General features: G+C 40.2%; 1 protein-coding gene across 1 annotated transcript; it reads left to right on the forward strand.

Annotated features, from left to right (window-relative positions):
* The first annotated feature begins 9,141 nt into the window (after positions 1-9,141).
* Positions 9,142-12,440, forward strand: FJX1 (four-jointed box kinase 1). The gene has a single exon (XM_026664617.2). It carries the CDS (start codon positions 9,864-9,866, stop codon positions 11,202-11,204), a length of 1,341 nt encoding a protein of 446 aa, XP_026520402.2. The 5' UTR covers positions 9,142-9,863; the 3' UTR covers positions 11,205-12,440.
* The last annotated feature ends 1,378 nt before the right edge of the window (positions 12,441-13,818 follow it).

A 13,818-nucleotide genomic window follows, 5' to 3' on the forward strand; every position in this document is an offset into this window, starting at 1 on the left:
TAATGGTTTTACAACTGATATAAGATTACAAACAATATCTCTTCATTCCATATTCCAATCTTTATCTATAGACAAATCCATAATATCACTTTTTAAATCCAGACATCAAGAAAAGTCCATAATGCCAGATTTCTAACATCTTATTTTCATCTTATTAAATATGACAACTTTCTATTCTTTCCTAAAACCTTAAATTTCAGTTCATTCAAAATTATCATAAGATTTGATATCTCTTCATTTCTTCTTTGTCATATTGCAGAAATAGTAAAAGTAAAAATATGAATACTGTCCCCTTAGCTATATCAAAAAATAAATAAATTCTTAGATCATCTTTTAATTAAGCTTTTTACCCAAAAGACTTTTCAATAATCTTGAAAGGAGGTTTAACTTACTACAAAGAGTTTTATTTTTGTTGCAAAAGGAAATCTGTCTGCTTTATGATGTGATTAAGAGATAGGAAAAGTCCAGGGTTTGTCATTGCTCAACCACTAAACTAGCTGCAAAAGTTTTTCAGTTTCTGCAGTTAAATTGGAAAGAATGTCATCTGGAAGACATGTGGTTAATCTCATGATCTTTGATCCAGGAAAATAAAAACCAGTGAGAAACTGCCGCCTACCTGGTTTCTCAGCTGCAGTGGCTTTCCACAATTTGAAGAGCCACAGAGAGTATCAGGTCACCATCCTTATTGGAAGCTAGCAAATTTCTTCAAGGTTTTCACAAGCCTCTTTTGTAAATGCAATAAGAACAAAATTATGATATCATCATACAAGTGAAATCAGTTGCAGTTGAAGCTGCCCATCGGCCTTAAAGGACAATGCTAGAGCAATTTTACAGGATGCCACCTAGTCCTCTAACTTGGTTTCTCAAAAGTCTTACAAACCTCATGTTCTGCTAGTACTTTTGCAGATTTATAGCAAATTATATATATATCATAGAGCTAAAGAGAATTTTAGAAGTAGAAAATAGAGGATTACCATTAAATGAGATTCAATACATTGCTATAAAATATATCATGGATACTACCTTCTAGGAATCTAACCCAGCTGCTTATGTGTGTTTTGCACTTAATATTATTAACATTCTTCCCTACTTATTTAGCAACTATTTGAAGTTATGCCAGTGCTGAATGAGGGGGACCTATGAAAGGTCCTCATCGTTGTGTCTCTCCAGCGTCCTTGTATTCATGTGATCATGATTTGGGTGCTTGACAAAGGTTCCCAATTAACCATCATGTGATAGCCATATGAGACCTTCTTTGACAGCTTCTGACAAATCACCATGAAGAAACATGAATTCATTTATGGCCTCATTATCTTGTCCCTTAAGCTGCCTAATCATCACCGCTGGTAATTTTGTGTCTGTGTCTGTCTGTCTGTCTGTCTGTCTGTGTGATTAAATGTGTTAGCTGACATTGGAGTGATACTATTTCTAGTTATCAAAAGTAGCTTTAGAAATTTCAGTCAGTATTTTTCAGCCATTGGGTTTAGAAGATACACTTTACCAATTAAAAGATGCTTATTGTGGTTAAAGAGTCATGTAAGTTAGGGTAAGAGGATGGAATCTATAAACCATGACAATGGCAATGTGCCATGCTGGGAAATTTTGTGGAACTAAGCAAAAAAGTTTCTTATAATTTTAGTAGCAGCAAAAGGTCATTGTTTGGATTTCAAAAAGTACCATACTCTTGTCTTCATGTTTTTCTGTTTCACATGAGAGGTAGAGGGAGTAAGCATCAAAGATACTTTAAGCCATCCTGGTTGTGTTGATTTTCATGACTATATTTTAATTGTTCTGCTACAAATATGATAATGATCTGCTATGAAAATGTCTATATTGATGGGGGAACTAATATGAATATAAGAAAGAAGCCATTCATTACCCCTCCCCATTGTGTTGGTTTGCAAAGGTGAGGCAGAAACTTTCAAGAATAGTGTTTCTGTTCATGACATTAATCTAAGCGAACAGATAATCTTCCTTAAATGTATTTTGTTCAGCAAGAACTAGGTAGCATGCCATATTACCTAAATCTAACATCTGTATTTCTGTTTTATTTCAGGCAAAATTATTGCCAATTGTTGAAACTGTATCTGCTACTACAGTTTATTTGTAGAATGAATAATATGTCAGATGTTTCATTTAGTCCATGATGGCAGCTGTTTTATGCTTTGGGGAGCCTCAAGAAAGCACAGATATTACAGTAACTGGAAGATCCCATGACTCTGCTCCATCTGGAAAACTAACATTAAGTGCAGGAAGCAGAGAAAGGAAATGTGTGCTTAAATATTTGGAATCAAGAAACAGCAAGAGACCTAACACACACATTTCTCACCCAGCCATTCCCATAAGGTGGCTTAGGATCCATGACAGATTTCTAAGCAGGTTATCAGAATGCAGTTAAGAGATCATGAGAAATAGCAGCAACAAGGCATGAGCAATTTAAAATGATAGGCATGAAGTGACGAAGAAAGTGACCGATCAGTTTTCAAAAGCTGCTGGTCAACTGAGCTACAGTAGTATAGAACCATAAAATGTAGTTATTTAAAAACTCAGAGATGAAGTGTTTTAAATTTTTCTGACTGACATGAAGTCTTTGTTGTAAATCCAGCCAATCGTGAACTATTTAATAAACTATGTTAAGACAACTCATAACATGGTACAAACTATTAGTCCAGTGGCCAAGTTAGTTAATAAATAAATAAATATAAGAATGATGTTTTATTTCTTTTTATTTGGGAGCAAGTCTCATTGAATTCAATAAGGATAATTTTTATATAAATATTTCTAAACTCAGGATCAAATCTGCGCTTATGACTCTTTAGTTGAGAATGATGGTCATGAAACCCAATAAAAATAAAATTCTGGATGAACAAGCATGGAAGTAAGCCTTATGGTTCATTGCAGTTGTTCAGACTGAATTTAGCATTTTTTCCACATAGTGAATTCTTTCCAAGGACCTTGGATGGGCAGATATGATGTTTGATGGTGTCAAAGGTACCATTGCAGGATATTCGTTGTTTCAAGCAAAGCTGCCTTTTGCAATTGATTGATGATTTTATCAATGCTTGTGGTATTCAAGTGGTGCTCCATTTGTTTTGGAATTGTACCCAGGGCACCCATTATTATTATTATTATTATTATTATTATTATTATTATTATTATTATTATTATTATTATTATTATTATTATTATTATTGGTATTCTTTTGCCACAGTTATTCTATTTCTATTTGCAGGTCTTTGTATCTTCTTATGTTCTCCACTGCTTTATCATATATTCTGCTATCTCCAGGTACTGCCATGTCCACTATCCAGAATTTTTTGTCTTTCTTATCAACAGTTGTTCAGTCTGGGGTATTCTGTGGCAGGTGCCTATCTGTTTGAATTCTAAACTCTCAGAGCACTTTAGCTTATTCATTTTTTATTACTTCATCTATTTTATGGTCCCACCAGTTCTTGCTTGCAGGCAAATGCTTATTATTATGGTTCGTCACACTGTCAGCCAGATGTTTGGACTAGATTTGGCATCTTTATCTACTTATTGAGTTCTTCCCAAGGACCCGAGGTAGGCAGATGTGGTAGTTTGATGGTGTTAATGTGAATTAACACAGGTTTAAGATGCAAAGCTGAGTTTTGCCACTGGTGATTTTTTTCAATTATTATTAACCATCATTGACAAAATGTCAGTCAGTCAATTGCAAAATGTACATGGAACAGTACCTGCAACAATACCACTACACAACAACATCGACTTATCCCAGGTCCTTAGAAAGCACTTTATAGAAATTTTGGACATACTGCTGAATTAGAACAGTGGGAAAAGATTTGGAATACTAATTATAAAATAACAAAATCAGCAGCTTACAAGGAAAACCAACACAAAATGTTCTAGCGTTGGTATATGGCGCCTTCATAATTGTCTACGATCTACCCAAATCTAAAACCAAATTGCTGGAAGTGTGGACATCAACAAGATACCTTCTTTTCACTCTTGGTGGTCATGCCCTGAAGTGAAGAAATATTGGAAAGTGATTCATATGTGGTTAAAGGAGTTAATTGAAAATAAATTTGATTTTGTCCTGAAGCTATTCCTCTTAGGAATAATTAAAAGAAACTATAATAGAAAGATAAAATATTTTACATTACATATAATAACAGCAGCTAGAATTTCCTACGCCCAGTACTGGAAGAAAAATGCCATACCTCCCGAAGGTTTAATAATTAAAAAAATCTTCGAGTGCATGGAAATGGATAAATTAACTATGAAACTAAAAGGGAAAGCTGACATGGAATACAATGCAATATGGGACTACCTATAGTTAAAAAGACCTGACTTTGACATAAAAGACATTGCCAGTCATAGTGACAAAGATGAAGCTCTTTTCTGTTCTTTTTTTTGTTGTTGTTGTTATAATGACTCTTACAAGTTTATGCTGGAAAGTAACAATGGACCAATTTTTAGATTTCATTTGTTGTACATATTAAATGGCAACAATTATTTTCCAGCAGGGATTCTGGGTTTTGAACATTTGCAAGCATAATTCCTCTGCAAAGGGAGGCAGACTTTCTTTTTTATCTATTACTAGTTAGACTCCAGTCTCAAACCTACATTCTTTATCATCTTTTCTAGCATAGTTCTGCATCCCACATAGTTTATTTTTTAAAAAAATCAAAGCATTTTAGAAGTAAATAATAGGGCACTCAATCTAATGATGGTGTGACTACCAGATAATAATAATGCTTGTTATCAGCATTATTGGTTGAATACCAGATTCCAAATAATAGGGGCAGGGCTACAAATTTATGAAAAAAAAAAAAAACCAAGATTTTGGTATATCGTCATCACACAGTGGAAAACCAAGGTTTGGGAATAAACAGGAATGACTGCATAATTCATAACTAACAGCATTTTGCACATTAATAGCACTAAAGAAATAATAGCACATCAACAAATAGAAATGAATGTGAAAAAAAGTGTGACTGTTAACAGTACAAGTAGAAACCTTTTTTCAAATGTGAGAAACAAGAAAAAAGCACATATGAAATCATCAGGTGTTAGATCAACTCCAAAAGACATAACTTTTGAAATGCAGCTCATTTGCTACTTACAGGGTATCTTTCTCGACCAGTCAGAAGTGGGGGTGGGGAGTCAATTAAAATATCTGCTTATTTGCTAGGGATCATTCCTGACCCAAGAAACATACCTTCCCTTCAATATGTCACCTTACAAAAGGAAATAAATTGGGGTAGGGTATCCATGCCCATAGAATAATTTTCTTGTCTCCTATCTCTTCTACTTTGGTTAAGAAAAAGGCAAACTCTCAAAGGCACTGTTTAATTACCTTATCTTGCTTTTTAATATCCTTTTATTAGCTATTGTTACTTTTAATTTATTTTGTGCACACACAGAAATTAATGGCGAAGTTACTGTTGGCCTGCAGGTGGAGTAAGCATGACATTGTTGGAGGCAAAGTTTTGTGTGCAATTAAACTAAAATACTGCCTCTACTGATAATCAAGAAGTGTGGCGGGGGGAATGTGTTCTTCTGGTTAGAAATAAGCCATTGCTCATTAACTCTACCTAGAAAAGGATAGTTTCTTTGCATCGTGATATGGGGTTAGAAAAGTGGGATTCTTTCTTTTTTTATCCTTTCCATATCAAATTGAAATATGTTGTTTTAAAGATTTTGCATTGCATTGTGCTAAAGAATCTAAAACAGTATCACATTAAAATAGAACATTGGATTACTGCCATTACGAAAGCTATTTTTACATTGATGAATGTTGTCAATCTCATATTTTATGGATCTGTTTTATTTCCTTCAGTTTTATGTTTTAATCAGGATTTTTAATGTTATCGTGCATTTTAGTGATGTTATTCCCCTGAACACTGTTTATATTGGAAATATAGGATTTAATCAATTACCAAATAAAAGAATTACACAACATTCAGTATATTAGCACAATATAATTGGTCATCCTGCAATCCTCGTCATCCTTTTCTGAATGAAAGCTGAGCAAATATGCCAGAACAGTTGAAGGTAAACAATCTTGGATGATCTCAAAAACTAAACAGTATCAATTTGATGAATACATGGATGGAAGATTACCAGACAATCCTAGAAATTGTAAGATGATCTAGGAAGTGAAAGGCAGTTGCAAGCCACTTCCACAAGGCTCCCAACAAAACATGGACATGTTTACATAGTCACAAGGAATCCAACTCAAAGACTTTAAACATGTACTGTGACAGTGGAATATGTCATTTTCTGTAAGAGTTGTAGTCATCCTACATATCTAATGGTGAAGGATGCTGGGAATTGTATTTCAGAACAACTAACCGGCTACAGGTTGATTTTTTTAATAGGAAACCATCAATCTCTACCTTTCCCAAGCCACCTGCCATCTCAAAACAAGTTCTCCATTCCATTCTTCCTTCTCATCCCAGGGGATAATAATCTATTTAATCGTTTTGGAAAGATTATGAAAATGATATGTGTGAAGCTTCAATTATGTCAACCTATATATGTTCCCAGTTTTCTCCACTTGGTGGAGCCCTCAATGTTGGCAAGACAATATGGATGATCAATTACTTATAAAACTTGTCATTTTATATTAAAAACACTGAACACTTTTATTAGTTGTGTAAATAATGAATTAGGTTTAGCGGATTAATATATTTTAATATATGACAGGGAGAAGCGATAATACAATTTTAATATCAGGGATGAAGGAAATTCCACTGCAGATAGTTCATACTTTACTTGAAGACTAGCAAAACTTCCTTCAGTAATCAAATTGAGGACCATTTTTATCGGTAACAGCAACTGGATTAAACTTCAGTAAAGCACATATTATATTGATTTAGGGGAACCTGCTTGTGTATTCAGGGACGCTACTGACAAATAGCAAGAAGGGATGATGCTTTAATGATGTTCATCACAATGTTACATTATGTCATATTCAATAGAAATTATTCGAGGAATTTATTTTATAGCCCTTATAAATTTCCCATATGAAAATTGGCTAAATCTAGCATGTCAGTTCAGATGAGCTGGGCCAGCTGGGACACTGCAGGGTTGCCATCATACTTGAGTCATTTATAAGCCTTGTGGACAAAGTGACTAACTTTTTTTAAAAACTGAACATCAGTGAACCAAATAAGCTGAAAGACTCTTGGACTGCTAACAATTAGCAAATTTGTATCACTGCCATTTTATAACTACCTTGCAATGACACTGCTAATGGGAAATTAATAGCACATTCCTAGCAATTGTATACTGTTGAGCATTGAGGAAAATGGCCAAAACAAGAATGCTTCTTCTGTATATGTAACAGATTGGACTTGGCCCATAGATAAACAATCACTATTATACATTTTTCTTTGATATGAGATGATATCTCTGTTATAAAGTAGCAGCATTTTATTTTGGATAAAATATTATTATTTCAGTTTGTCCCTAGTCAAGAGGAGTATTGATTGGGGGGGGTGGAACAGAAGCACATTGTGATTTAGCCATAATATCCAGGAGAATCAGGACATTAGAAAATGAAAAAAGGCTTAGGTTGCAGAAGAGAAAGAGGAATAACTTAAGCCTGTGTAATTTCCTATGGAGCTGTCAGTTTACAAACTATCTATTTAGAACCAAGTCTCACTGAACTGAACAGTACACAGTCCCTGAAGAAGCTTCTTGGATGAGAAGTGAAATGTCTTCAAAGAAAAAACAGAAAGTCCAGTTGCCACTTGAAAAAATCACCTTTGGGACAACCATGACCTGGATGACTGAGAATCTCCATAGACACTCTGGAGGAAACAGATTACCTGGATCCATTTCTGTTTAGATTTAGATCTTAATATGAAACTACTGGAAATACATTAGTTTCTCTGGTGGAATGTGGATGAATAGAGCATAACCCTTCTTCTCTGGTTGGACTTTTAGTTCTCTCAACTACATTACCCTTCTGTACTGCCTACAAGGAAATATTGCATTGTGATGGCTTCACTCTTCAACCACCTGAGGAATCCTATAAATTCACGACAACCAAGAATGGAAAAGAAGGGGAACTGGGGCATCTTTAGTTTATCCCAAAGGATGAAGGGGCTCTGAAGTCACATGTGATCCATTCCAATCTATTAAGTGCTCCTAAACTAATGGAATCACTCAAATCAATAAAACTTAGCTAACGGAGCTTTCTTATTACACAAGGAATATAATTCAGAAAGCTCCTGCTACAGATAAGAGATAAAGAACAAAACATTTCCCAATTCCATGTTGCAGAAGCTAACCAGACTATAGTTGAATTTTGCTTCCAGGTTCTCCAGTGGTGGGGAATAAACTGGGGGAAGGGGTGAAGCAGAGCAAAGGTGCTGCTTCTGTCCTGGCCAGTTGTCTGGATCTTCTGCTTGCCCCGCTTCCTGCTGGATCCTCCTTCACACTGGAGCTTATCTTTTTCTACTGAAAAGGGGCCACTCCCCACTTGTAGTTGATCACAAGCCACTGCAACCTCTTTTTCCTGCAATGTCCCTTTGTTATTTTGCCTTCATCTGGTCTTGAGACTCTCTTTGTATTGGTATTTCCGCAGCACTTTCCTCCACATTTGGGCACCATCCAAGGACAGCTTCAAGCTATGTAAAATCTGTTCCGTTTTGTCATTTGTCACCTAACTTGGATGAAAGCCAGTGATTTGAAGCGGAGAATAACAGAAGTAGAATAAGGCAGGGATTGGCAACTGGGAGCGGCAAATTTCACGCAGGTATTATTTTCTGCCCACTCAAGGATGGCTTAAAATGATTCTTCAAAATCGACGGTGGATAAAATCCTGGGGGGGAAGAGGGGGGGCGCGAGAAGACATTTCTACCGATTTCACTACAATCCTAAATCGAAGCATCCGTGCATAAAGTAATGTACATTCACCCATCGCACGCCGATTATGCTTAGCAGAGTTCAAACGTGTCTATTTGCATGGCTAAGAAACCCCAGCCAGATTATTTATTTATTTATCTATCTATTCATTCATTCGTTCGTTCGTTTATTTATTTATTTGAGCCGCACGGGATTTTTAAGCCCTGATCAAGGGTTCAAGCGCTCCGCAAGCAACCTTCGGGTGCCTTTGCTCATTACGAATGAACTGACCCCAGATTGCCGCCCAGACTATATTTCTCTCCCACTGTTCCGTGCTGCCGCCTCCTCCTCTCTTCCCGCTCAAAGAAAGAGCTCTTTGAAATCAGCAGCGCAATGTGCCTCTCTCCCATCTTTTCTTTTAAACGGACCGAATCCTTTGTGCTTCCTAAGCCGGATGGGAGGAGGGAGGAGCGCTGAGAGATGGCCGGCCGCCTAGCCCATCCCTTCGCGAAGATTGCTACTCCTCGTCGCCACGACCCCGAAACCGGATCCCAAAGGGCTCTTTCGGCATTCGGGGCGTGCCTAAGGACCTCCCATTTTGGGGGAAGCACCCCACCGGGAAGGCATCGGCCAGCAACGGGCCCACCTCTCGACGAGCCGTTGCCGCTTTAAGGGGAAGACCGTGTCGGGCGGTGGGTTGGGTCCCTGTGCTCCCCCCTCGTCTCCCCCACGTGGTGTCGGTTCTTGAGAATTTCAATCGCTAGAGGGGTCTGTGTACAGACATCGGCCCCGCAGCCGAGGCTGGGGCGTCCGTCCGGAATCGGGGTTCCTCCTCCTTCCACGGGAGCCTCCCTGCCGGCTTTTTAGGCAGGCTCCTGCCGGAATCTGGAACCGGCCACCGGCAGCCACCATGAACCAAGGCAGCCCCGATCGGATGAGCCGCGGGGTAGCGCAGCTGCCGAGTCCCGGAGCGGCGGACTGAGATCGCGGCAGCCTCCAAGCTCAGCATCAGCCGCGGGAGGAGAATGCAACGAGCGGGTCTGGCCGGGCTGGGCTCCGTGGCCGTGCTCTGGCTGCTAGGTTTGGCTTCCTTGGTGGGGCTGTGGAGTGGACGGATCGGGGACCCGAGAACGGTCGAACTGAAGTTCCCTCAGGAGCGAGCCGACTCGGCGTTCGGCAGCGTCCAAGGCGCGCCGGCAGCACCGAGCCGTCCCCTCCAGACAAGTCGCCTCCAAGCCGCCCAGAAAACTTTCCGAGCGCTGCTGACGCTGCCGGGACAGTCGACGGAGCTCCAGGAGGGGCAGGGAGAAAGCGGGCAGGAGCCGCCGCTTCCTTCGGCTCACCCTCGGCGGGAGAGGCAAGGAGCAATGGGCGCCGAGGAGCAGTTTCCCTTCTTGCCGGTGCGCGGCGGGGTTTTCTGGAGCCAGACTTTGGAGGCTCAGGTGCCGCCCGGCTTTTCGGCGGAGGAGACCGCCTCGTGGCTGCGGGCGGCCCGGGAGGCGCGCGTCGTGTCGCTCGAGCGCGGCGGCTGCGGCCGCAGCTCCAACCGGCTGGCCCGGTTATCGGACGGGAGCCGCGCCTGCGTGCGCTACGGCATCAACCCGGAGCAGATCCAGGGCGAGGCGCTCTCCTATCACCTGGCCGGGCTGCTGGGCATTCAGGAGCGGCTACCGCCTCTGACTCTCTCCCGGGTGGAAGCCCGCGGCGGGCAGTGGGCGGAAGTGCGCGACGAGCTGCGCGGCTCCCATTGGGCCGAAGGGGCCGTGGTGAGCCTGGCGCGGTGGGTGGACAATCTGACCGACGTGGTGGCCCCCGCCCCCTGGCAAGCTGAGGCGGGGGCGCCGGCGGCCGGCCGGAGGTTGCAGCCCCTGGCTGCGGGGGAGCTGAGAGGCCTCAGCCAGACGCAGCTGGTGGAGTTGGTGCAGTGGAGCGACTTGATTCTTTTCGACTATCTCACGGCCAACTTCGACCGGCTGGTCAGCAACCTGTTTAGCCTGCAGTGGGACCCGCGCGTCATGCATCGAGCCACCAGCAACCTGCAACGGGCCCCCAACGGGGGATTGGTTTTCCTCGACAACGAGGCCGGCCTGGTGCACGGCTACCGGTTGCTGGCCATGTGGGACAAATACAACGAGCCTTTGCTCCGCTCCGTCTGCGTCTTCCGCGAGGCCACCGCCCAGAGAGTGCGGGAGTTGCACCGCCTGCGCAACGCGGCGTCCGAGCTGCTCAGGCTCTACCGGACTCGGGAGCCTCTGGCCGAGATTCTCGGCTTCCTCTCCGACCAGCAAGCCCAGCTGCTCCAGGAGCGAATCGACTTTGTCCATAAGCACATTTTGCACTGCAAAGCCAAGGCCGCCGCTCCGTGATGTTCTTTGGCGAAACGGCCTGGATTTATGAGACTCGGAAGAGATTCAAGAATGAGGAGAAGGACGTCTGAAGGGGGTCTTTCCCATATTCAAGAGCCTGGGGGAATCAATATCCCTAAAAGGAAATCGACGCTGGAACCCACTTGGGGGTTGACAGGAGCCCCTCCCTGCAGAATGTTCCTGTGATTTTACAGAAGAATATGTGGCAAGCCCAGCTAAAAATGACCATGATTCAGAGTTTTTGTTTTGTGAGGATGAATAGCCAGTAGCTGAACTAGTTCTTGTCTCTCAGATACTTTTGTTCCTGGAATCTATATGCAGAATATGATCTTTCTTTATCTGACACTCCTAGTGTTAAGTTCCTGAAGAAAAAGCGTGTTGCTGCCAATTTCACTCTTCTTGTTGAGGAGGCCTGGATGTTTGGGAGAGATGCATTCACATGGCCTTCTGCACCCTGGGAACCTCCTAGATGCATTGAACCACATCTTACACCAGGCCCCAGCTGGCATGTTGGCCAAGGGTGATAGAAGTTGTAATCCTGTTCAACAGGAGGGTGCCATATTAAAGCTGGATTAAAATGTCATAACTCCACCCCCCCCCAATTTTTCAGTATTAGATGTAATAATGCCCCCTTCTACCCCTAATCTGCAATGTTGAAGTCAAATTAAAAGGTCGTACAAAAGCTATGGTTGGCAGTGGGCATCAATAGCTACGTGTGTTTCTTTGTCACACCTTTAAAAAAAACATCTTTACATAATACTGTTAATTTAATATCTAGATATCGTAGCTCCACTTACAGAACATCATTTTCTAGTGAATTTCCAGCCAGAATGGACAGCGACAAAGTCAATAGTTGTAATAAGTGCAGAAAAGACGCTGTTGTTAATACCTTTTATCCCTTAACAGTTAGAAGCATTTGGCAAAAAAAAAAAAAAAAAGTGGTTCCATAGCATTTCTGTTTTATATGTAACCCACTACTATATAATAAAATGGAGGTGGGGTATTTCCAGGTTTATAGTATTGTCAATGTAGTAAATTTTGATGCATTAATTTGGAGAAGGGAAAAATAAGTTTCTTGCACTTTACTTTCTTTTTATATATACATATATATAAATACAAAATCGTTTTATTTAAAAAAAGTCTGCATTTTAGGTACGATACATGTTCTTAAGCCTTTCTGTAATATACTAAAGAACTGGATATTTCAGTAAAGATGTGTTAATGTTTTGCCTCTTTTGTATCCAAGTTTTGGATTTCATTGTTTTATGAATTATTTCTTTTTCCATATTTTGAATGGATATTTTTCTTTAGCCCAATAGAGTTAGTGATAAGAGTTATTCCACACAATCGGGAGAAGACATTTTTTGTAGATTGACTTCCTGCATTAAAAGTACTCAAAATCAGATGAGTACCACAGGCTATATAAAACATACACCTTGCAGATTTTACTGGTCTGTACAAGTGTCCTTCCACATGTTTCTAAGAAAATAATTATTCTTTCATTTTGATTCTATCAGTTCAAATTTCAGCACAGCCTATTCTTGACTGTTTGACTGATGTAATAATCGCCCTTCAGAACTATCAAAACACTGTACTTTTGACTATGAGCAATTTTCAACAGTGGTTAATTTCTTTTCCATTTTGGTTTCTGGCAAACAAATTACAAATGAAAAATCTCTGCCAAGAATAATTTAGGACTTTGTTTCAGTTTGGTTTCTCTTCTGACTGTGGTGGTGGTACCTACAGAAACTGAAGTTAAAAGTATGACTTTTGCTAAGGTTCAGTGCTTCAATCCAGCACTTATGAATGGAAGTTTCATCTTTTTCACAACAGTCCTCTGAGTTTTAATGAATTAGTTGAAGGCATGTCTTAGTAATTTTTGTATATGGATATGCTGGTGTGGACTGATAACTTATATTATGTATCAGAAACAATATTAGGGCTCAGATCTTTTGATACTTGGAAGAACCAGTTCTGTACAAGTGAAAGCAGAGGGGGGAAATACAGTCTTAATTTCCCACCAACTTTAATCACTTTGTCATATATAGTGTTATAGATCAGAAGCAGAAAGATTTTTACAAGATGGTAGAATAAGTGGGTAGAACGTGAGTTCTTGAATTCTTTCTAGTTCTTTATCTGCAGTGCCCATAGTTGGTGTGTATATTTTTATCTGTGTAATGGGATACAGAAGCATTTCTAGTCTCTCTCTGCAGGGCATCTTGTCTGGTTATATGCATGTGTATCCTGGGAAACATAGGGCAGGTTATGTATATGCTTTTTTAGGTCACATGTCCAGGAGAGATGTGAGGCAGAAACATTTCTGGTGACAAAATTTTATGCAGAAAAAAAATCACTGGGGATGTTTTTTTTTAAAAAAAAAAAATTAGAAAATGGGAAATTTATCATTTTCCCTTTCCTCACATCAAATACTGTAGCCTAAATACTTGTGCAATCTATGGATATTGGGATGGATATGTTAATAGGAATAATTTGCATAGTAAACTTTTCTGGAAAAATTTCCAATCCAGTTTTTTTCTCTGTTGACCAAGAGGTGAAGAGCGAAGAATTTAAAATGGAATCATCAGCAACATTCTGATGCGGTGCTTCTCCTATA

This window comes from Notechis scutatus, chromosome 1 (genome assembly GCF_049901735.1).
Source record: "Notechis scutatus isolate UNSWTSFEM ecotype Mainland chromosome 1, rNotScu1.2, whole genome shotgun sequence".
NCBI lineage: Eukaryota > Metazoa > Chordata > Lepidosauria > Squamata > Elapidae > Notechis > Notechis scutatus.

Excerpts from the sequence above, each read along its gene's own strand:
- FJX1 (XM_026664617.2), top strand. The coding sequence starts at position 9,864 with ATGCAACGAGCGGGTCTGGCCGGGCTGGGCTCCGTGGCCGTGCTCTGG.